This window comes from Bombina bombina, chromosome 3 (assembly GCF_027579735.1).
Source record: "Bombina bombina isolate aBomBom1 chromosome 3, aBomBom1.pri, whole genome shotgun sequence".
In the NCBI taxonomy this organism is placed as follows: Eukaryota; Metazoa; Chordata; class Amphibia; order Anura; family Bombinatoridae; genus Bombina; species Bombina bombina.
In genome coordinates, this window is record NC_069501.1 from 700,438,474 (window position 1) to 700,465,450 (window position 26,977).

The 26,977-nt window shown below is 37.0% G+C and overlaps 1 protein-coding gene across 2 annotated transcripts in view; it reads right to left on the reverse strand.

Moving 5' to 3' along the window:
• SPNS2 (SPNS lysolipid transporter 2, sphingosine-1-phosphate) overlaps positions 1 to 26,977 on the reverse strand; it is a 154,630-nt gene that overhangs the window by 47,196 nt on the left and 80,457 nt on the right. For both annotated transcript variants that reach the window (XM_053707497.1, XM_053707496.1), the window contains exon 3: positions 11,636 to 11,772. In XM_053707497.1, coding sequence (XP_053563472.1) covers positions 11,636 to 11,772 — 137 coding nt within the window. The remainder of the gene's footprint in view (positions 1 to 11,635; positions 11,773 to 26,977) is intronic.

Here is a 26,977-nt window from a genome sequence, read left to right on the forward strand (position 1 = left end):
AAACTCATAGTTATATACCAGCACTACTGCAATATTCTAACAAATCACTGCATTTTCTTTTTGCACTGATAATGTCTCTTTAATTAACCAGTTAAAAATGCCTTCTATTAGGATGTACTGAATTATAAGCAGCTATACTATCATACGAGTAAGACCTTTTTTTCTCTTCTGCTAAATCTTAAATAATAAAAATGTAACCAAAATAAATATTGTTTTAAAATGCAGCTACAGTAAATGCAAACTAATTAATCTGACGTATTTCTATTGTGTTTTTGTTTTGTTGGGAAAATGCCGTTTTTATCCAAAACCCACATGGTATCTTCTGTAAATAAACCCAGTGTGATAAACGTGCTTATTTCTGTTAATGCTATTCACCAGAAAGACTTCATCTCAATGACAATAATAAAGCAGGAGATTTCGGCAAATAAAACCTGAGAGCATTCACAATGAATGAAAAATGAGTTACCAGCTGTATATTCAATACCTTTTTCTGAGGTGTGAGAAACCTAAAGTGTAAAAGGATGCATTAAATCCAAAATTGAAACTCATTATTAAAACAGCCTGCAGCAGTGGGGAGATTGTGAGAAACAGCATCACCTTGTTTATCCAAAGGAAAATATTTTCAGCATGTTCTCTGATGTGATAAGCTATTCTGGGTTATGAAGGTACATAAAGGGCCACCATAAATTTATCAGAACAAAACTAAGGAATAGCAGGCTATAGCAGGGGGTCCTGTCCATTACAAAAGTCTGGTCCAAACTGCTTGTGGTTTGAGCCTCTGATTCTTTAAAGGCACAGTTTACCTAAAAAAATGTCTCTGCTTTAAAGGGATAGTCTAGTCCAAAATAAACTTTCATGATTCAGATAGGGCATTTCATTTTAAACAACTTTCCAATTTACTTTTATCACCAATTTTGCTTTGTTCTCTTGGTATTCTTAGTTGAAAACTAAACCTAGGTAGGCTCATATGCTAATGTTTTAGACCTTAAAGTCCGCCTCTTATCTGAATGCATTTTGCCAGTTTTTCACCACTAGAGTGCGTTAGTTTATGTGTGCCATATAGATAACATTGTGCTCATGCACGTGGAGTTGCCTAGGAATCAGCACTGATTGGCTAAAATGCAAGTCTGTCAAAAGAACTGAAATAAGGGGGAAGTTTGCAGAGGCTTAGATACAAGGTAATCACAGAGGTAAAAAGTGTATTAATATAAATGTGCTGATTATGCAAAACTAGGGTATGAGTAATAAAGGGATTATCTATATATAACAAAAAATACAAATTATGGTGTATACTGTCCCTTTAATTTGTTCTCAATAATCTAGTTTACCTGCTGGAGTGTATTAAATTATTTACAAGTAGCTCATTTACCCTTATTTTGGCATTTTAAATAGCTGATTTAGTCTGTGGTATCCCCACCTATACCAAAAGTTTCTGGTCTTAAAGGGATTTGAAACCCAATTTTTTTTTTCATGATTCAGATAGAGCATGCAATTTTAAAAAAACTTTCTAATTTACTTCTATTATAGTGAATGTAAAGTTTGACAAATGTGTGCCCGGTTTTTAAAAATCCTTTTAAAAACAGGGGCACTTTCATTCATCAAACTTTACATTTCCCTTGTTTTGTTAAAATACAGGTGAAACTTGAAAAATTTGAATATTGTGCAAAAGTTCATTTATTTCACTAATGCAACTTAAAAAGCGAAACTAATATATGAGATAGACTCATTACATGCAAAGCAAGATAGTTCAAGCCGTGATTTGTCATAATTGTGATGATTATGGCTTACAGCTCATGAAAACCCCAAATCCACAATCTCAGAAAATTAGAATATTACATGATGAAACAGCCATAGGCTGAGAAACGTGTCACTTGTGATTTTTAACATTTTAATAAAGTAATTTTTAACTTTAACACTTGCTGCCTTATTTTTGGACTAATTTTGAATACCTTGGGCCCTTTGAGCGTTTTGGATTGCTGTCTTATCCAAAGTGCCTCTGTACCAAGTCTGTTGGGTGACTGTATTGACCCCATCCTGCTCTACTAGCATCAATGGAGATGCTACAACAAATGTGAGTGCAATCTTTTATACTTGTCTACATTTATCATTGCTTAAACAATACTAGGCCATATAGGCATTTTGTGTCTCTTTTATCGTTTCAATATAGATTCCACATTTTACTCGGGAGGTTGGTCTTCTGGGTGACTGTTATAGATCCCAGACTGCTTCTACACCACCAATTGAGGTGCCCTTATAAATGTGAGTGTACCCCTTACACACAAACAATCATCTTTTGTGGCGCATCTGTCTCTTATTGTCCTTATAGATTGCTGTTCCTGGATACCGGCCTGGATCATCACAGATTGCTGCCTCCATTGTCCTCTTATCACCATCAGAGACATTTCTAACATTTATATATCTATTATATATAGTTTTTATAGTTTTTATTTTGATATTTACCTGTTTTTTATTTTATTTTATTATTTATTACTATTATTTTTCTGACCACTTTATATTACATAGGACTACTGCAATTGTGATCTTAGCTTATGGTTGTTTTGCTTGTATTGTCTTTCTTTTTGGATACATCATTTTGAGCTAATTTTACTATCTTATGCCCATTAGTTTATTATTAATATTTTGTATAGTTTCTGATAAGCTAATCCCTATTAATTGTTATATTCTATAGTCAATTGTGACTCTAAGGATTGATAGATCTCCAGCCATCCTCTGTATCATAATACTATCATTGTCCTCTGGACTTATTCACTGTAATACTAATATTTTTAGGGCGCCCCCTTAATAGTTCCATGCTCATTAACCCTTTGCAGGTGTTATGGCTTAGTTAGCTGATTAAAGTGGGACACTTTGAGCCTAGAATATTGCACCTTTTCACAATATTCTAATTTTCTGAGATTGTGGATTTGGGATTTTCATGAGCTGTAAGCCATAATCATCACAATTATGACAAATCACGGCTTGAACTATCTTGCTTTACATGTAATGAGTCTATCTCATATATTAGTTTCACCTTTTAAGTTGCATTAGTGAAATAAATGAACTTTTGCACGATATTCAAATTTTTCGACTTTCACCTGTATTTACCTTTTATTCTTGAAAGCCTCTCCAGCCCTTCCCCCGCCCGTTGCAAGTCTTTTCATATGTCAAAAATGACAAATCCAGCTTCTTCCAATCACAGCTTGGCTTCAGGCAATGTTTGCTCTGGGGGGTGGGGGGGTGGAAGTCGTGATTGGAGGATTTTAAAAGCGGGCACACATCCGTTAAACTTTACGTTTACTTTAACAATTTTTCTTTGTTCTCTTGTTAGCTCTTCAACACAGAATATCATGGGAACAAAGCAAATTTAATAACAAAAGTAAATTGAAAAACCTTTTTATTAAATGCTATGCTCTGTCTGAATCACAAATTACATTTTTAGGGTTTCATATCCTTTTAAGTCCAGGCTATTCACAGGCAATGCTAACACAACCAGCAGAAGAAATTACACTCCATTAATTTTCCAGATAAGGAAGAATGTCTGTGTACACAAAATAATAATATAATGAGATATGTAGCCACCAATCAGCAAGCACTATCCGGGGTGCTGAACCAGAAATGAGACGGCTCCTAAGCTTACATTTCTGCTTTTCAAATAAAGATACCAAGATAACGAAGAAAAAATGTTTATAGGAGTAAATTAGAAAGTTGCATACAATTGCTGCTCTTTCTGAATCATTAAAGAAAAAAATAAGGGTTTCATATCCCTTTAAGGTACTTCTAGTATAATGTGGAGATTTCAATTAATGTAATTTGTTATGTTATTCATATTATTTTCTACTGTGTTACTCATTCCCAAAAAAAAGATTATTAAAAAAAAATAGGTCCCGATGCTGGCAGCACAAAATCTATGGCACACATTCTTAGTTCTGCTTCCTAACGGCAGCACAAAATCTATGGCACACATTCTTAGTTCTGCTTCCTAACGGCAGCACAAAATCTATGGCACACATTCTTAGTTCTGCTTCCTAACGGCAGCACAAAATCTATGGCACACATTCTTAGTTCTGCTTCCTAACGGCAGCACAAAATCTATGGCACACATTCTTAGTTCTGCTTCCTAACGGCAGCACAAAATCTATAGCACACATTCTTAGTTCTACTTCCTAACGGCAGCACAAAATCTATAGCACACATTCTTAGTTCTACTTCCTAACGGCAGCACAAAATCTATGGCACACATTCTTAGTTCTGCTTCCTAACGGCAGCACAACATCTATGGCACACATTCTTAGTTCTGCTTCCTAACGGCAGCACAAAATCTATAGCACACATTCTTAGTTCTACTTCCTAACGGCAGCACAAAATCTATGGCACACATTCTTAGTTCTGCTACCTAATGGCAGCACATAATCTATGGCACACATTCTTAGTGCTGCTACCTAACAGCAGTACATAATCTATGGCATACATTCTTAGTTCTGCTACCTAATGGCAGCACAAAATCTATGGCACACATTCTTAGTTCTGCTACCTAATGGGAGCACATAATCTATGGCACACATTCTTAGTTCTGCTACCTGCTGGCAGCACAAAATCTATGGCACACATTATTAGTTCTGCTACCTAACAGCAGCACATAATCTATGGCACACATTCTTAGTACTGCTACCTAACAGCAGCACATAATCTATGGCACACATTCTTAGTACTGCTACCTAACAGCAGCACATAATCTATGGCACACATTCTTAGTTCTGCTACCTAATGGCAGCACATAATCTATGGCACACATTCTTAGTTTTGCTACCTGCTGGCAGCATAAAATCTATGGCACACATTCTTAGTTCTGCTATCTGCTGGCAGCACAAAATCTATGGCACACATTCTTAGTTCTGCTACCTGCTGGCAGCACAAAATCTATGGCACACATTCTTAGTTCTGCTACCTGCTGGCAGCACAAAATCTATGGCACACATGATTAGTTCTGCTATCTGCTGGCAGCACAAAATCTATGGCACACATTCTTAGTTATGCTACCTGCTGGCAGCACAAAATCTATGGCACACATTATTAGTTCTGCTACCTGATGGCAGCACAAAATCTATGGCACACATTATTAGTTCTGCTACCTGCTGGCAGCACAAAATCTATGGCAGACATTCTTAGTTATGCTACCTGCTGGCAGCAAAAAATCTATGGCACACATTCTTAGTTCTGCTACCTGCTGGCAGCACAAAATCTATGGCACACATTCTTAGTTCTGCTACCTGCTGGCAGCACAAAATCTATGGCACACATTCTTAGTTTTGCTACCTGCTGGCAGCATAAAATCTATGGCACACATTCTTAGTTCTGCTACCTGCTGGCAGCACAAAATCTATGGCACACATTCTTAGTTATGCTACCTGCTGGCAGCACAAAATCTATGGCACACATTATTAGTTCTGCTACCTGATGGCAGCACAAAATCTATGGCATACATTCTTAGTTTTGCTACCTGCTGGCAGCACAAAATCTATGGCACACATTATTAGTTCTGCTACCTGATGGCAGCACAAAATCTATGGCATACATTCTTAGTTTTGCTACCTGCTGGCAGCACAAAATCTATGGCACACATTATTAGTTCTGCTACCTGATGGCAGCACAAAATCTATGGCATACATTCTTAGTTTTGCTACCTGCTGGCAGCATAAAATCTATGGCACACATTATTAGTTCTGCTACCTGATGGCAGCACAAAATCTATGGCATACATTCTTAGTTTTGCTACCTGCTGGCAGCACAAAATCTATGGCACACATTATTAGTTCTGCTACCTGATGGCAGCACAAAATCTATGGCATACATTCTTAGTTTTGCTACCTGCTGGCAGCACAAAATCTATGGCACACATTATTAGTTCTGCTACCTGATGGCAGCACAAAATCTATGGCACACATTCTTAGTTTTGCTACCTGCTGGCAGCACAAAATCTATGGCACACATTATTAGTTCTGCTACCTGATGGCAGCACAAAATCTATGGCACACATTCTTAGTTCTGCTACCTGCTGGCAGCACAAAATCTATGGCACACATTCTTAGTTCTGCTACCTGCTGGCAGCACAAAATCTATGGCACACATTATTAGTTCTGCTACCTGCTGGCAGCACAAAATCTATGGCACACATTATTAGTTCTGCTACCCGCTGGCAGCACAAAATCTATGGCACACATTATTAGTTCTGCTACCCGCTGGCAGCACAAAATCTATGGCACACATTCTTAGTTCTGCTAACATTCTTCATGCAGAAAGCTCCTTTATTTGTTTCAAGCGATCGCCGTTCTGAGCTGCTAAGGAAGCCCACAGCAGATTGCTGTTTTGATAGAGGCGACGCTGGCAGCACAAAATCTATGGCACACATTCTTAGATCTGCTACCTGCTGGCAGCACAAAATCTATGGCACACATTCTTAGTTCTGCTTCCTAACGGCAGCACAAAATCTATGGCACACATTCTTAGTTCTGCTTCCTAACGGCAGCACAAAATCTATGGCACACATTCTTAGTTCTGCTTCCTAACGGCAGCACAAAATCTATAGCACACATTCTTAGTTCTACTTCCTAACGGCAGCACAAAATCTATGGCACACATTCTTAGTTCTGCTTCCTAACGGCAGCACAAAATCTATGGCACACATTCTTAGTTCTGCTTCCTAACGGCAGCACAAAATCTATGGCACACATTCTTAGTTCTGCTTCCTAACGGCAGCACAAAATCTATGGCACACATTCTTAGTTCTGCTTCCTAACGGCAGCACAAAATCTATAGCACACATTCTTAGTTCTACTTCCTAACGGCAGCACAAAATCTATGGCACACATTCTTAGTTCTGCTACCTAATGGCAGCACATAATCTATGGCACACATTCTTAGTGCTGCTACCTAACAGCAGTACATAATCTATGGCATACATTCTTAGTTCTGCTACCTAATGGCAGCACAAAATCTATGGCACACATTCTTAGTTCTGCTACCTAACAGCAGCACATAATCTATGGCACACATTCTTAGTTCTGCTACCTAATGGGAGCACATAATCTATGGCACACATTCTTAGTTCTGCTACCTGCTGGCAGCACAAAATCTATGGCACACATTATTAGTTCTGCTACCTAACAGCAGCACATAATCTATGGCACACATTCTTAGTACTGCTACCTAACAGCAGCACATAATCTATGGCACACATTCTTAGTACTGCTACCTAACAGCAGCACATAATCTATGGCACACATTCTTAGTTCTGCTACCTAATGGCAGCACATAATCTATGGCACACATTCTTAGTTTTGCTACCTGCTGGCAGCATAAAATCTATGGCACACATTCTTAGTTCTGCTATCTGCTGGCAGCACAAAATCTATGGCACACATTCTTAGTTCTGCTACCTGCTGGCAGCACAAAATCTATGGCACACATTCTTAGTTCTGCTACCTGCTGGCAGCACAAAATCTATGGCACACATGATTAGTTCTGCTATCTGCTGGCAGCACAAAATCTATGGCACACATTCTTAGTTATGCTACCTGCTGGCAGCACAAAATCTATGGCACACATTATTAGTTCTGCTACCTGATGGCAGCACAAAATCTATGGCACACATTATTAGTTCTGCTACCTGCTGGCAGCACAAAATCTATGGCATACATTCTTAGTTTTGCTACCTGCTGGCAGCATAAAATCTATGGCACACATTCTTAGTTCTGCTACCTGCTGGCAGCACAAAATCTATGGCACACATTCTTAGTTCTGCTACCTGCTGGCAGCACAAAATCTATGGCACACATTCTTAGTTTTGCTACCTGCTGGCAGCATAAAATCTATGGCACACATTCTTAGTTCTGCTACCTGCTGGCAGCACAAAATCTATGGCACACATTCTTAGTTATGCTACCTGCTGGCAGCACAAAATCTATGGCACACATTATTAGTTCTGCTACCTGATGGCAGCACAAAATCTATGGCATACATTTTTAGTTTTGCTACCTGCTGGCAGCATAAAATCTATGGCACACATTATTAGTTCTGCTACCTGATGGCAGCACAAAATCTATGGCATACATTCTTAGTTTTGCTACCTGCTGGCAGCACAAAATCTATGGCACACATTATTAGTTCTGCTACCTGATGGCAGCACAAAATCTATGGCATACATTCTTAGTTTTGCTACCTGCTGGCAGCACAAAATCTATGGCACACATTATTAGTTCTGCTACCTGATGGCAGCACAAAATCTATGGCAGACATTCTTAGTTTTGCTACCTGCTGGCAGCACAAAATCTATGGCACACATTATTAGTTCTGCTACCTGATGGCAGCACAAAATCTATGGCATACATTCTTAGTTTTGCTACCTGCTGGCAGCACAAAATCTATGGCACACATTATTAGTTCTGCTACCTGATGGCAGCACAAAATCTATGGCACACATTCTTAGTTTTGCTACCTGCTGGCAGCACAAAATCTATGGCACACATTATTAGTTCTGCTACCTGATGACAGCACAAAATCTATGGCACACATTCTTAGTTCTGCTACCTGCTGGCAGCACAAAATCTATGGCACACATTCTTAGTTCTGCTACCTGCTGGCAGCACAAAATCTATGGCACACATTATTAGTTCTGCTACCTGCTGGCAGCACAAAATCTATGGCACACATTATTAGTTCTGCTACCCGCTGGCAGCACAAAATCTATGGCACACATTATTAGTTATGCTACCCGCTGGCAGCACAAAATCTATGGCACACATTCTTAGTTCTGCTAACATTCTTCATGCAGAAAGCTCCTTTATTTGTTTCAAGCGATCGCCGTTCTGAGCTGCTAAGGAAGCCCACAGCAGATTGCTGTTTTGATAGAGGCGACGCTGGCAGCACAAAATCTATGGCACACATTCTTAGATCTGCTACCTGCTGGCAGCACAAAATCTATGTCACACATTCTTAGTTCTGCTACCTGCTGGCAGCACAAAATCTATGGCACACATTCTTAGATCTGCTACCTGCTGGCAGCACAAAATCTATGGCACACATTCTTAGATCTGCTACCTGCTGGCAGCACAAAATCTATGGCACACATTCTTAGATCTGCTACCTGCTGGCAGCACAAAATCTATGGCACACATTCTTAGTTCTGCTACCTGCTGGCAGCACAAAATCTATGGCACACATTCTTAGTTCTGCTACTTGCTCGCAGCACAAAATCTATGGCACACATTCTTAGATCTCCTACCTGCTGGCAGCACAAAATCTATGGCACACATTCTTAGTTCTGCTACCTGCTGGCAGCACAAAATCTATGGCACACATTCTTAGATCTGCTACCTGCTGGCAGCACAAAATCTATGGCACACATTCTTAGATCTGCTACCTGCTGGCAGCACAAAATCTATGGAACACATTCTTAGATCTGCTACCTGCTGGCAGCACAAAATCTATGGCACACATTCTTAGATCTGCTACCTGCTGGCAGCACAAAATCTATGGCACACATTCTTAGATCTGCTACCTGCTGGCAGCACAAAATCTATGGCACACATTCTTAGATCTGCTACCTGCTGGCAGCACAAAATCTATGGCACACATTCTTAGTTCTGCTACCTGCTGGCAGCACAAAATCTATGGCACACATTCTTAGATCTGCTACCTGCTGGCAGCACAAAATCTATGGCACACATTCTTAGATCTGCTACCTGCTGGCAGCACAAAATCTATGGCACACATTCTTAGTTCTGGGCGCCCACAAACACTAATGCAGAGGGCTGCATGTGGCCCATAGGCCGCAAGTTGGCACTCCTATTTTAGAACATCAAACTCATATTCAAAATATTAACGCAAAATTGAGTACAAAAAACAAATTAATAGCAAGTGCAATCTCTAAATCAACATAATCACTAGTATTATATTGTACTGGGTTATGTAATTGAGAACCTTATATTTCCAATTGTATACACTGCAGATTTGTTTCAAAACTTTGAAATCCCTGAATGTATACAGAAGTATTTGCAATGGGTGTAACAGTACTCAGGCCTCAGGAATGCGGCACTGTGCATTAGTTCTAATAACAAAGCAGAAGTAAGTCGATTTGTGACATTAAAGTTTGTGTATAATCTCTATAGGAATGTGACACCTATAATATCTGCAGTCTGAACTATGCAGGATTGTTATGTCATAATTACTATAAGGGAAAAAATGACAAGTTAAAACAAGACGTGTAAGGCTCTCTACATTAAAGTCTTTGCCCTTACACGATAGAAGAAATAACACAAGCAGGTGCTGCTGTGTGACTCCTGCTGATTCTACTCTGTATAAATATTTTACATGTCAGGTTTCCATTAGTAGGAAATCATTTTGTATAACATATGTAATTTTCTTAGCTTTTAAGTATGTGACAGCCAGACATGCAAAAGAATGTTTAAATTAAAAGGAATTTGCTAATTTAAATAAAGATGTGGTTATTTGGCCACAGAACAATGTTTTCTTAAACATTTTCCACATGGGTTTACTTATTTATTTTTAAAGGATACTTTTTTAATGAAAGGACATAAAATGCCTTGTGATTAAAATACTTTATTATTATTATTATTATTATTATTATTATTATTATTATTATTATTATTGTTGTTGTATAATGAAATTAAGGGAATAAAATATAGGCTTTGGGTTCCATGTATAAAGCTGTGAATGCTGCCATAGAACTTGTGTGGAGCTCATGCAAGCCTGCTTTCCACAATGTGTTTGTTCAGGTGATTGGCAGGCCCTTCTCTCACATAATTGGTCACTTAAGAGAGGGGGTCAGCATTACATTCTAAAGTGAGTGTTTAATGGTACATATGGGCAGCCAACATGAAGCCGGACAGACAGGTTCTCAAGCTGAGAATCTTTTCCACTCTTGCTTCGTACATGGGGCCCTATGTGTGTATCACTTGTTTCCACTTTGTGTTCTGGATATTTTACTACTCAATAGTGAGTAGTAACCATGTTATTGTAGATGTACACAGTGTAGTGCCACAGTTTAGGGACTGCTGATATTGTCCACAGTGTTCCTAATACAACCACTTTCCCCCTGAGACTTTTTTTCACAGTCATAAAAACCTGGTGCTTCCACACTCCTGTGATGTCAGTAGGAATGTAGAGCCAATCAGAGAAATGCATGCATTTAGTAAACACATATATTATGGTTATGTGGCTACACTGTTGTATAATACACTACTATAAGTGCTTTACTTTATACTCTTTATACTCTACAGATCATATATGCTCTGAGACCCAGAATCTGAATTTAATGGGACATTCCAGTTAAAACTGAACCTCACATTAGTGCATCTATTAAACTCCTGAGCAGGACCGTTAGATAAAAATGAATGGCACACACACATAGCCATCGTTTACTGACTTGTTCTGCTTGGTCATCTTTAAAGGTTTTAAAAACATCTATACAAAGGGACCATTATTCAAGAATAAAATACTTACTCTTAAGAATTAGCTTGCACTAACAGGTACTTTAAAGAGAATTATTCCTATAAAATGCCTCTGATGTAGGGGATGTTTTACTGTATACAGCTATGTTGATACCTAGTCTGTAACTCACCTGTTTTGAAATGAATGAACTTGAAAAAGTGATAGCAGACCAGAAAAATATACCACAGCTCAGGATCACTTTTCTGTTGAATCTATCTCCTAAATAGCCAAATATCGGTGCAGCCACCATGAAGCTACAGATGAAAACTGCAAGAAAGAAATGCAAAATTAGAAACAAAATTATTAATGTAGTATTTTATTTTATGTATTTATTGCAGTAAATCCAATTTTGGTAAACTTAATCAATAGTTAATATAGTTAATGAAGTATCTGCTTTCACTGCATTCAACATATTATTTGTCATATTATGCAACATAATACAAATATACACAAGTTTCTAGTACACATACAGTTACTTATTTACACAGATCTCAGCAAGGGACAGGGCTGAGCCACAACAACTCTTAGGCTTTCTAATTTTGACAGATTAGCGTCAATAGCAGAGAGGGGGTGTTGGGTTTTTGCAATTTCCTTCATAATCCAGGCACTAGATGGTGCTATAGAGCAGACAGAGCAGTTTATCTCATATGACATTTGCATGATTTATGCTTAAATGTACCTGTATATGTTTGTGAATTGTAATAAAAATCTGTCATTTACTTAATAGATTAAAGAAATACGACAGTGAATTACATTCTGAGATTAATGTCAGTTAAAGGGACATTAAAAAGTTTAAGATTATAATATAAAATATTTAATTATGTGCAGTAAAAAAAACTTTGCAATATTCTTTTATTATTAATTTTATCCTCTCATCCTGTAATTTAACAATACATTTTTTTATTTTCCTCAATTTCACTGAGCTGATATAAAGTAATAGGTGTTTCCATGTTGAAACCTAGTTTTTCCTCTTATCTATCTCTTCTACTGATGACAATTTTGAACAGATATAAAACAAAGCATGCAAATAAGAGATAAAGATAAAACCTAGGTTCCATCATGCAGAGCCCATTACTTTATAAAGTACTTTACTTTATAGAAACAAAACTGTTACATCTATATTTTCAATATTTAAACAAATAATATAATATTTAGAAATGTATCTGCATGTTAATTTCAGGCTAATCTTTGATTTGAAAACATCATTACATTTAGTGTTATTTTACTGTTTTATATTCCTTTAATAGAGAAGTGAATTAGCTGGTACACGGTGATGCATGCTCCCAGCTGCTCGGTTCAAGACTAACTACAGACTAACTACAGTGAAATAATAACTATTACTTTCAAAGGCCAAAGATGTTACAGTATAATTAGACAATAGAGTAGTCTAGACATAATAGACTTCTTCTCACAGGTGAATGTAAACTAACAGATGGTATCACTGAAAATGAAAGTACATCAAGTGTTTGAGGTGAGACCCAACATCCAATTATACTTTAGCTGCTCTTAGGTGTATGCAAATGACAGAGATGAAACTAAAATACGCCGGAACATGGTACGTCAGAGCAGATGAGAAATGGAGAGCTTATTATAGTAATATGTCTTTCTAACCAGCTGAAAACATAGATTTATCTCATTTTCTATTAACACAAGTAATTGTTTTCTTGAGTATGCGTTTTGCACTTTTTTTGTGACGTAAAACACCACTAGAGGTGTATTTATTATGAACTAGGAAGATGCCTAGATATATTAAAGGGACATTCCAGGCAAAATTGTAATTTTCATGGGAGCATTTTACTTTTGAATAGAAGCATTTTGGTAATATACATATATTAGTAAAAATGCTTCTAGTAAATGCTATAGCTGTTTCTAAAGTGCATTTAAGTATGCCCCGTGCACCAGCATTTTACACACAGCACTTGCTCAGAGAGACCAAGGTACTTGGACTATTTGATAATGATTCAGTTTGTTAATTGCTGACATGATTCAAGCTCCACTAGTGCTCTGAGTAGTTGCAGTATTGAAAATGCTGGTGCACTGAGGATATCTAGCTATGCTTCACATGCACATGCAGAGAAAAAATGTAACACTAAAACAGTGATAACTTTTACTAGAAACATGTTTGGCAATACATGGGTACTATAAATATGTTTCTAATTTTTGCCAGAATGTCCCTTTAAAGCTGGCTGCAGTTGTCAGATCCAGCAAATCTGGAATACTATTCTGTTTAACTCATTGAGGGGTCATCTCTACATTTGCACATGACGAAACACAAATGCAATAAAACATCATGATGTTTTAGGTTTTTATATTTTCTATATGAGCTGGACGCCAAAGGGGGCACGCAACAATTGGATGAAGCCGGATTCGTCATCTATATTCTAAAGAAGGCAGGAGGATCTGCGTTATGTTTACCATAACGCAAAGGCAAGTATTTTTAAAAAATAAGCGTCTTTGTAAACATCAATGAATTAAAGTGTCAGTGTTTTTAAGATTCTTTTTTGATAATGGGCTTTAACTCCTTAAAGTTTACAATCACTTTAATATGAATCTGTGTGTGTCATATTAAAATTATGTTTTAGCATAGACCATTATGTATTAGCATGTGTCACTACGATTTTGTATGTGTCATAATGTCTTTGTGTGTAAATATGTACTGTATGTATTAAAATGGGCTTGTCTGAGTCATCATGAAGGTATGTGTACAACTATGAAATTGTGCGTTTATGAGAACAGACTGCAGTGAGTCAGACTGAAGGGAGTACCTGCAAATATGTGTATTGTAAGTGCTCGTATTCATACACTATATGGCCAAAAGTATGTGGGCACCTGATCATCACACCTACATGATCTTGTTGGACATCCAAAACTATGGGCATTAATATGGAGTTAGCCCACCTTTTCAGGTTATAACAGCCGTAACTCTTGTGGAAATTTGTGCCCATTTAGCTAACAAAGCATTTGTGAGGTCAGGCTCTGATGTTGGGTAAGGTTTGGCTCACAATCACTGCTCCAATTAACCCTAAAGGTGTTCAGTGAGGTTGAGGTTAGGGCTCTTTGAAGGCCACTTGAGTTCCTCCACACCAAACTCGTCAAACCATGTCTTCATGGACTTAGCTTTGTGCACAAGGGCACAGTCATGCTGGAACATGAAGCACCCAGTTGTCTAAAAAGTCTTTGTATCCTGTAGCATTAAGATGACCATTTACTGGAACTAAGGGGCCTATCCCTAACCCTGAAAAAACAGCCCCTGGCCATTATCCATCCTCCATCAAACATGACAGTAGGCACTATACATTCCAGTAGGTAGTGTTCTCCCAGCATCCACCACACCCAAATTCTTCCATCAGATGTTACTTCCCAATAATAGCACTTATAGTTTACAAGGGAGGATCTAGTAGGGCAGAAATTTCACACACTGACAAAGGCTCTTCAGTGTGACCCATTATACTGCCAATGTTTATCTATGGACATATCATGGCTATGTCATGGATTTTATGAAACTATTAGCAATGGGTGTGACTGAAACACCTGAACTTAATTATTAGGGGTGTCCACATATTTTTGGCAACATAGGGCTAAATTACGAGTGGAGCGCAAGCGTTTGCTCACGAGCGATAAGGGGTTGATAGCGGGCATTTGCACTTTTCAGGCTTACTGCTCATATTGCAAGTTGAAAGTAAACATGATCACTTGAGCTCAATCACGATTTATCCTAGAATGATTACCGCGACTTCAGAGCTCTGGTTAACTGTTTCGCAAAACTAAAAAAGTTGCACAAACACATCAAAAATACATTACAAACTATAGTTACACTCATAATAACCCCATCTAATAAAAAATATTTCAAAAAAATATTGTACACAAAAGTTATTAGGCTCAAAGATATGAGGTCTCAGGTGTTAGAAAAAAAAGCAACCAAAGGGCTTTAACATAGACATACTGTACATACGAATACATGTCTAGAGATGTATATGTATGTATATATATATATATATGTCTATATATGTGTACATATTTGTTTATGTATTTATTTGTGTGTATATATATTTACAGACATATATACACAATAGTTGTTAAGCCTGTCCAGAGGGCAGTCTGTGTGTTAAAAATGAAACCCCCCAAGCTACAAAAAATAAAAAAGTAAAAAATACAGAAAAATTAAACAAAGCTACCCAAAATAAGAAAATTAAACCTAAACTAATACCCCTAAAAAAATAAAAAAATCCCCCAAAATAAAAACACCCCCTAATCTAATACTAAACTACCAATAGGGCTTTTTGTAGGGCATTGCCCTAAAGAAATCAGCTCTTTTACATTAAAAATAAACAAAGTCCCCCCTAACAGTAAAACCCCCCACCCACCAAACCCCCCAAAATAAAAAAACTAACATTAATAAACCTAAACTACCCATTGCCCCAAAAGGGGCATTTGTATGGATATTGTCCTTTAAAGGGCATTTAGCTCTTTTTCACTGCCCTTAAAGGGGCATTCAGCTATTTTGCAATTTGCCCCAAAAAACCCTAATCTAAAAATACAAAACCTCCTCCAAAATGTAAAAAAAACACTAAAGCCCCAAATAGGTACTCACGGTTTCAGAAGTCCGGCGGAGAAGGTCTTCTTTCAGGCGGGTCCATCATCTTCATCCACAGTTAAGGCGGCACAGAGCGGTCTTCTCAGAAGTTGTGATCCTCGGCGACAGTCATCGGGGGCGGTGGCGCTCCTAGGCAGCAGCGGTCCTCGGTGAAGGCGTGGCGGTCTCTTTTCATGTGATTGTCCGCCACACACTGAAGATTGAATTCAAGGTACCCCATATTTATTGGGGTACCTTGAATTCCTACTGGCTGAAATTTTCAAAATCAGCCAATAGGATGAGAGCTACTGAAATCTTATTGGCTGATTTAAACAGCCATTAGGATTTCAGTAGCTCTCATCCTATTGGCTGATTTTGAAAAATTCAGCAGCCAATAGGATAAGAGCTACTGAAATCTTATCAGCTGATTTGAACAGCTAATAGGATTTTAGTAGCTCTAATCCTATTGGCTATTTTGAAAAATTCAGCCAATAGAAATGCAAGATACCCCAAATTGATTGCGGTACCTTGCATTCAATATTTAGCATACATCGGATGAAGATGAGCCTACTTGCCGCTGAGGACCACCAAAGCTGCTGAGGACTGCTGCCGCTGCCACAGATGACCACCGCCAAGGATAGCGACATTTGGGAAGACTGCTCCGGACCTCTGCTCCGCGCCACCTTCGCTGTGTATGAAGATGATAGACCCGCCTGGAAGAAGACCTTCTCCACCGGACTTCTGAAACTGTGAGTATCTATTTGGAGCTATAGTGTTAGTTGTTTTTTTTTATTTTTTCTGCGGTTTTGTTTTTTTGTGCAAATTGCAATAGAGCTGAATGCCCTTCTAAGGGCAGTGAAAAAGAGTTGAATTCCTATTTAACGGCAATGCCCATACAAATGCCCCTTTAGGGGCAATGGGTAGTTTAGGTTTAAAGGGCTAATGGTAGTTTAGCATTAGATTAGGTTTTTTTTTATTTTGGGGGGCTTTTTAATTTTCATAGGGATTAGGTTTAAGTTATGTATTTTGGATAGTGTTGTTTATTATTTTTTGTAATGTTAGCCTTTTTTATTTTCTATAATTAGATTAATGTAATGTAATTTTTTTTATTTTCTATTGTAATGTAGTAATTTTTTTTATTGTAATTAAGGGGTTAATTTAGGGGGTGTTAAATTAGGGGACTTAGTCATTAAATTAGTTTTTTTCATTGTGGGGGTTGGCGGTTTAGGAGTTAATAGGTAAATTAGGTTTAATGTGTTGTGGGGGGTTTGCAGATTAGGGGTTAATAGATATAATGGGTATTTTGCGATGTTGGGGTTTGCAGATTTAGGGGTTAATAATTGTATTAGGTAGTTGTTTTTTTTTTCTTAATACTTCGTGCGGGCGGTTAGTTTATTTTTTTCTTAATACTTGTGTGTGCGGTTAGTTTATTTTTTTCTTAATACTTCATGCTGGCGGTTATTTATTTTTTTTATAATTATTGCGGGCGGTTAGTTTTTTTTTTGTAATGCTCCGTTTGCCTTCGCTGCATCCCGGTGGATTCCAAAAATGGCAGGGTAGTGAAAGAATCATCCTTCGGATGCTCACGCTGCCAACATTCCATTCAGGATGCGTGCGCAACTGGCTAAGGTGACGGACAAATGCAATTATAGTATAGATATAAACACAGAAATACATATGTACACACATAAGACATATATATATATATATATATATATATATATATATATATATATATATATATATATATATATATATATATAAGGGCATTGGAACCCTTTGCTGTCAAGTAGATGAAAACATGTAAAATCATATTTTTGCAATATTCATATATAAGTGTTATAGTGCATAGCAGAATATGTTCTAAGTATTTCTAAATAGATATTCCTATATATATATATGCATACAGTATATCTATACCTTTATATCAGGGGTCAAGTCCTACAAAATATAGTGTGGGAACCTACGAAGACTTCCACACAATTAATATTGTTTTATACATATACCTACACACACACTGTATTTATATGTATATAATCTAAACACTTTGGTTAATGAAAGCAAATTAAAAACAATGAAGGGTTGAATGGTTGCCTTTGGGTCTGAGACTCCTCCTCTGTCAGAGTCTTACACAATTAAAGAGCAATAGTCCTATTTCTGCTGAAGGAAGCTAAATAACCCCAGAGCAAGCCACACAGAAATGTAAGCACCATGTGTTCCACAAAGTGCAGGGTGATCACACAGAAGGACCGCTGACAGGCTTGCATTTAGTGTATTGTAGGAAGTGTTACTGCCCATTACTAGAGGATCTCACTGTCCCTCTAACCGACTGTGCCCAAGCTCCTCCCACCAGCAGCACCAGTGTTTACTGAAGTCTTTCTGCTCTCTGTCCAGGGGGAACTTAGTTCCGCCTGCAAAAATAGTGCAGGAACTCCGTTCCCATGCGTTCCTGCTCGACTTGACCCCTGCTTTATATAAACATGTATATAAATAGGTATAAATATATACTGTACCAAAAAAACATCAGATATATGTATAGAAATATGTATTTATCAATAAATAGAACATATTCTGCTGTGTAAAGAACGTTGGAATGTGAAATATTCATATTTAAGTTGGGTTTGCGCAAGAGTAAGGTGTTAGTTTTTTTCTCTCCATTGACTTCTATGGAGGAATACATGACTGGCATGCAATATTGTAAGTTCGTCTGTTTGCACTTGTCAGGTTATAGGGCAAGCAAAAACAGTTTACTTTCAACTCATAATAATAGTGCAACCCGAAAAGCGCAAAAAACTTACTTCTAGCGCAATTAATGCTCGAGTGGGAGCATTAATTAGCACTCCACTTGTAATCTGACCCATTATGTCTGAGTGACTATACAGATGGATATGTGTGTATGCTGCACTGTGTACAAATATATCAAGGACAATAGCAAAGAAAGAGAAAAATCTAAGTTATCTTGCAAAGAGTTGCAACTTGCATGAAGTCAATATCCTGGTGTTAAATAGATGAGTTACATAGCGACAACATGCATTAATAGCGACAGACATTTCTTTCTATGGTTGCTTCAAAATACTCTCTGTGGAATTAACTCAGTTGTTGCTAAGATGTTATTACCCAACCATTTCTTACACCAAATCCAGGGCATGTTTTGGCATTGCCCCACTTTACCTGTGCCTAGGGCAACGGGATTAGGAGGAAAGCAGATTTAAAAAAGTAGTTCAATGGCATGCAATCTTGCTACTCTTATATTCTCTACATGCTTTAATTTTATTATAAACCTATGATCCCTTGCTGCCTTGAGGAGGGGGTATAACTTGTCCACCCTTCTCTGGCAAATAAGTGCTAAAATTGTTGCCGGCTGTGAGTTTGAGGGGAAGCAGATTTTCCAGTGCCTACAGCAGCATAACAGCTAACTGACCAAATCAAATGTAGTGCAAATCTTGCCAAAGTATGTCAGTAGTTAAAGGACCACTCAATGCAGTAGAATTGTATAATTAACAAGTGCATAATAAAAAGATTAATGATTTAACACCTACTCTGAATTTCAAATAAGTAGATTTTTTTCGGACAAATTTATATTTTCTTCCATTTGCCGGCCCCCTGTATCATGTGACAGACATCAGCCAATCACAGACATATATACATATACCCTCTGAGTTTGTGCACAAGCTCAGTAGGATCTTGTTCCCCAGAATGTGTGTATATAAAAAGACTGAACAAAATGTGATAATGGAAGTAAATTGGAAAGTGTCTTAAAACTGCTGCTCTATCTGAATCATAAAGGTTTATTTTGACTTGAGTGTCCCTTTAAAAGTAAATGAATATCGTGAATATCCAAATATTCCATTTGGGTGTGTCTGTGTGTGAGTGAGTGTGTGTGTATGTGTCTATGTGTATGCATGGGTGTGTGTATATGTTTATGTATGTGTATGTATGCGTGTGTGTGTATGTATGTGTGTGTGTATATGTGTGTGTGTATGTATGTGTATGTATGTGTATGTATGTGTGTGTGTGTGTATGTGTGTGTGTGTATGTGTATGCATGTGTGTGTATGTATGTATGTGTGTATATGTGTGTATGTGTGTGTGTGTATATGTGTGTGTGTGTGTGTGTGTATGTATGTGTATGTATGTGTGTGTATATGTGTGTGTTTGTGTGTGTGTATGTATGTGTGTGTGTATGTGTGTGTGTGTGTATGTGTATGTATGTGTATGTATGTGTGTGTGTGTATATGTGTGTGTGTGTATGTATATATGTGTGTATATGTGTGTGTATATGTGTGCGTGTATGTGTGTGTCTGTGTGTGTGTGTAGGTGTAGGTGTGTGAGACAGAGAAAAAAGAGACAGAGTGAGTGAGAGAGATACAGAGAGAGAGAGAGAGAGAGAGAGAGAGAGAGAGACTGCACACATATTCTGACAAAGGAAACAGAGGCAGTGGTTCAAGTAGGAATTATCCTCAAATGACTCTAAGCTCTTAAATGTCGATTTAATGTTAGTTAATTTGACAGGTCTATGTGAATATAAAGTGTTTCCTCAATTCACCTGTTTCTCAAGTGTTTTAAGATCGAGTATATTTATCCAAAGCAGTAAATAAATGCTATTATCAGCAAGGAACAACTGGTACCAGTGTGTGCTGCGAACAACATAAAGCTATGATGTGCCAGGTCACTCCTACTGCCCATCATATTAAATGGAAGGAATTCATATCTTCATGAAATCCAAGATAAATAAATACAACCACTGTGATTATTCCTAACAGATATAAAGGGCACTCCTCATTACTGTAACATAATTTGCACATTTTAAGATTTAGCAAGTATTTGATGAGATTGCCAATAGTGTGTTGTTGACTATAATTCAAAATATTTATTTAAAATTTATTGGTTCTGTGATAAATCATACACAATAAAAATGTATTTTTTCCATTATTAAACAAATGAAAAATGTCTGTACAACTGTACTTCATATTGTTCTTATAGACTAATTAAAGTGAAAGTCAATTTCGATGAATTAGTGCCCGGTTTTTAATAATCCTATTAAAAACAAGGGCACTTTAATTCATCAAAATTGACATTTCACTAATTTTCTTCTAAAACTTACCTTTTAATCCTGACAGCCGCTCCAGCGATTCCCCCGGCCATCGGAAGTCTCTTCTTACGTCAGAAATGACGAATCCGGCTTCCTCCAATCACGCCTTTCCCCCCAGGGGGTCATGGCCTGAGGCAACGCCGTGATTGGAGGAAGCCAAATTTGTCATTCTGGACCCGCGAAGAGGGCTTGCGACGGGTGGAGGAAGCGCTGTAGCGGCTGTCAGGATTAAAAGGTACGTTTTAGAAGAAAACGAGTGAAATGTCAATTTTGATGAATTAAAGTGCCCTTGTTTTTAATAGGATTATTAAAAAACTGGCACTAATTCATCAAAATTGACCTTCACTTTAAGCTGTGTTTTGTTTTACACATTTTGATTTCAGTAACATAACTGTGTTGTGTTTCATGTTTTATTTCAATAAAGCTTTTAAAATTTGATAAAAACAATAAAAAACAATAGGCTCTGCATAAAGTGATGTATGAACTTTTCGTCCTCTCTTATCTTGTTAAATGATAAAGCAGTAGCGTATGCCGGCTTTGGTAATGCATACCTGAACGCTGTATATCCAGTAAGCCCCTATGATATTATTGTATTTCCTTGTAGTAATACCTGAACTGCCAGTGATGTGAGCGCTTGCTCAAAACTAAACAAGCTAGTTCCTTAGCTGAGGAGGTACAGCTCATAACAGCACAAAGAAACAATAGTTCTTATTTCTGTTCATTAGACAAAACAATGCACCAAAAGACACACTAAATACACCATAGAATTATCAGTTTATCAGTGAGCTCAGCGCATCTCCCAGGACAATTGATTAAACCAATGTCAGAAGACAAATGCTGTTATGAACAGTTAACAATCCACCTTGTCTTATTTTGACAACCCTCACATTGTTGATAATAATTTCTTCTTTTAGTCAAAGGTGAATGTTCTATACTGACTAAAAGAAAAGTATCATTTAAAATTAATCCTACAACAAGCATGGACTGTAAATTACAAGATTTTCAGCTTGACTAACTCTACTTATAAATAGATTGAGAACATGCCAGCTTCATTCTATCTCTGTTCCATTCTATCATGTCCTGATGGATGAACGGCTACACAGATGTTATGAAGAGAAGCAGCTCAATTATATCACCTCTCCCAGGTAATCAGAAACTGAGCTATCTAATCTCATAGGCGAATATCAGAATGCTTTAGATGAAGTTGGCAGTACTTTCATGAAACCTCAGAGGTCACCGGCATATCAAAGACGCCTTCACGAATAAAATGTAGCCAAGTAGATTAGTATGAATTTCAGCAGCTTGTCTAAAACACAAAAGTTCAGCACTCATGAGCAATTTAAGCTAGGATATCACTTTCCATTTAAAAAAAAAAAAAAATTGTAACAAGATAATAAAAAACTAAAGTAAGTGCCTCATCTAGTGAGGCCGACCTCTTCAATTCCTTCATTTAATTCATTTATTTTTATAGATCAAACTAACTTTACTAAATATAGTGGTGTATAAAATTGTAAAGGAACGTTGTAGGTGTCACCCATTCTTCTCTTAAAGGGACAGTCTGTTTATTGTTTAGAAAGATAGATAATCCCTTTATTGCCCATTCCCCAATTTTGCATAACCAACATGGTTATATTAATATACAGTACTTTTTATCTTTGTGATTACCTTGTATCTAAGCCTCTGCAGACTGCCCCCTTATTTCAGTTATTTTGACAAACTTTAGCCAAGCAGTGCCCTCTCATAAGTAACTCCATGGGCATGAGCACAATGTTATATTGTTATATTGCACACATGAACTAATGCCCTCTAGCTGTGTAAAATGCCAAATGCCTTGAGATAAGAGGTGGCCTTCAAGGGCTTAGAAATTAGCATATGAGCCTACCTAGGTTTAGCTTTCAACTAAAAATACCAAGTGAACAAAGCAAATTTGATGATAAAAGTGAATTGAAAAGTTGATTAAAAGTGCATGCCCTATCTGAATCATGAAAGATTAATTTTGACTAGGCTGTACCTTTAAATATCAAGTGTTACTTAAACTGCCAAAAAGTATTTTCAAATACTTCCATAATGTTGTGACATCTATTAGTTTAATGTTGTTACCATTAAAGGGATAGTAAACACCTTGAGATTTTTATACAAAATGTTTAGTTATGCATAATGAAACAACTCTACAGTATACTTTCATTATTTATTTTGCCACATTTTCATGTAATTTTGCTCTGAAAATTGAGCAATTTCTAATTCTCAGAACTTGCAATACACCTGCTGACCTCAGATAACCACAGCAAAACAATGCACTTTATACTAACTTTATGACAGTGGTTAGCCTTGATGTCTGCAGACAAAAGCCCAGATTGGCTCCTCCAAACAAGGCACATTGTGGGTGGAGTTTGGCTGTTGAAAAATAATTACAGTAAAAAGGATGTTAATTTGTTTTAAAAAATCGAACTGGATGTCATAGCCTGCCACAATATTCTAGTGTAAGTGATGGAACCTGTAATGTCTTACCATATTTAATTGCTTTGGGAAAGAAAATATTATGTAGGTGCATTTCCTAAAGTCAGACAAAACCTGTAGTAAATGTGCGATCATGATAAGTTTATTCAATAAACAATTTATATATAAGACAGTTTTTCATAGGAAAAAGCACATTTTGTGTATGCAGATAGATTTATAGTTCTGACATACTGTGAAAGTTGCAAAGGAATTAAAAATAAAAAGGAAAAATAGATCCTGATTCAGGCAACCCCTCCCTGCTCAGCTCTGTTCCTTCAACACATATTCCCCAGACACAGGGCCCAGCTGAGGATATCCTGAAAGGATGCTCCGACCAGCTAAGTCAGCAGTGTCTAATGGCTGTATTGGGAATTGCTGGGATTCTGGAGTTACACACTTCACAAGAGAGTATTGGACATATATAATTAGCAATCGTTCATATGAAAGGTATTTAGACATTGTGAGCACTCAGCCTACCTCGTAATACACATCCTCTACATGTAAGCAAAGTAATAGAATCACTTAGGTATTTAGAGTTTGCATTGACAAAATGCATCAAGAATGGCTGCTATAATGGCAACACAATTTTAAAATGCAGCTATTGAATGATTTGTCAGTTCTTCATACTTAATATGTCCTGATCAGCGTCAGATTCTTCATTAAGCAAATAGGACAACTACCTGTGGCCACCATCTCTCAAGGGTATGTGTCATGTGATTAAGTTGCGATTGTTGCAACTGTATCCACAATGTTTTATAGTTGCTATGATGTAAACCTGTATGCTCACTAATGCTAATATAATGTTACAATGAGAGATATGATACTATGGGGCATATTTATCAAGGTCTGGCGGACCTGATCCGACAGTGCGGATCAGGTCCGACAGACCTCCCTTAATACGGCGAGCAATACGCTTGCTGTATTCAGCATTGCACCAGCAGCTCACAAGCTGCTGTATTTTAAACATCATACAAAACAAATATTGGAACCATTCACATAAAAATAACCAGGAAAAATTGTATTGTTAAGGTGCATCAAAAATCATAACAAAATTCTTCACCAAAAATCGTATGTTAACAAAAAAAGTAAAATTTGTATGTAATTTACACAGGAATAAATCAAATTAAATATGTACAGCGTAAATTGTAATTGTAGTACACTGGATGTGCAAAAATCACACAGAAATTTGAACTTATAAATACAAAAAGCAAAGCGTAATTGTTGTTTTTTCGTAAAATGGACTGAACATGTGCGTTCCATGGGTGTATATGACAATGTCTCTCTAATCCCAGCGTAATTCTATAAAGATTTTCACACTGCAGATATCACAGTTTTTTCTCGCCAACTAAAAGGTGGCGAGCTTTTCTCAAAACAATACAAACACTTATAACCCCAAATGAAAAACAAATGCATACTAAAATATAGGCGAATGTAAGATGCTCTATGCAGAAAGCAGCGTAATGTGAGTTATATTGGCTGCAGGATTTTAATTTTAAAGTGCTCCCCCTGCTCCCTGCTAACTTTGCACTAAGGAGCGAAGTGTCCCTATCCAGAGAGCTTCATTACTTTTAATAGGAGCCATCTCGCCACTTGCAGGGGCTGCCCCTTTTTTACGATCATTGCACCGGAGCAGCCCTGCGAGAGTAAGTGAGAAAAAGTAGGTTTGAGCTGGTGAAGATTATATCATCGAGCCCTAAGAGATGTATGTCCTACTATGCTATTGCAAATTTATTTCTCAGGATACTTATTTTTTGATGGGGCAATGAAATGTATAATTCAGTTAATAGAACAAATAATATACCCTCTTGTCTACTTCAATAATAATAAAAAAATCAGATTATTAATGAAAAGAATGAAATCCATTTTTAACTGAACACTGAGTAGACTTCACATAGCGTTGGCAGCGATTTTTTTTTTTTAGCCACATGAAAGAGAATGAAGAATTTCAATAGATGCCTTAATCTATAGACAGTGTGTTCAGATCTAAAAAGGCAGTTATAATACATCAGTTCTGATAAAGGGCATATTTTATTATAATGGCATATCTGTAATGTTACCCACAGCCACAGGTGAAATAATAATGCATAATTGCTCCTTTACAAGATACTGTACACAGCATACTGCAGGCATAGCAAGATGGCAAATACTAAGATTTATTCAGAATGTTGTGAAGCCACTAATATATATGTGGGAAATTTGAAACCCAGTAATAAGTTGCATTTTATACAAAAATTTAAAACCACCATATATTAAAATGTCAAGAAAATGTTGCTCATAATTACTTATCAACTGTTATTGCTTTCCTGTAAGTCACTCAAATTCTACCATCAAATATTTTATCACTCACTTACTTGAGTTTAAAATCATTGGTAGAAATAATGATTCCTTATTATCTTACCACTGTATTACTTAAAGGGGCACTCTAATATAAATGCTATTTTTTGCATAACTGGACCCATATAACTATGTGTTTAACCATTGCATAGTAAATAAACACACAGATAAAGTCCTACAGCTCCCACACAGGAAATCCTCTGTAATTGGTGGCTACAAGTGACAACTGTTCACTAGCAGTTTCCTATTTGAGTATCGGAAAACTGCTCTGGAGTGGGTCTTTTACTTATGTGTCTTTAACCCCCTTTGTAGAAGTTTAATTACCTATGGTTAGTAACACCTTTGACATTACACAACAACATGTGCTATATTTAAAGCTACTAGTCAAATATAGTAATACAGGATATACCAGTGCTTACCCCCAAATGGCACTGTAGCATCCTTCCTGTTAGGGGGATAACTATACAAAAACTAAGAAATATATGAGGTGGTAAATCCTGTAATAGTCTATTGATACCTACAAGGAAAATGTTCAAGCGTTCATCATCTAGTATGCTCCAAACAGTAAGGCCATAATGACATCCACAGCTCAGAGAAATAGATAAAACATAAAGTTTATTGTGTAGGTACAGATAAAACAACAGACCTGCAAACTGCTTGCATATCTCCGACCCCCTTGCATAAACTGAGCTTTTTTAAAGATGACTGATCTCAATACAGGGAACGCCAGACATTTAAATCTCTCTTACTGCTACATCAATGAAAAACTTTCTACTGGAAGTAACATATCAGGATACCTGGTGAATCAATGAATCAATGGTATATGACATAGACCGTTACTGGGTAAAACAAGGGCACATATTTTCTAATATAAAGTAAGCTGACATAATGCCATCTATTTAATACCCTGAAACAAATTTAGATTACTCGTTACAAGAAAAGGCATCATGCTAAATTGTCAGCAATAGTGTCCTTACA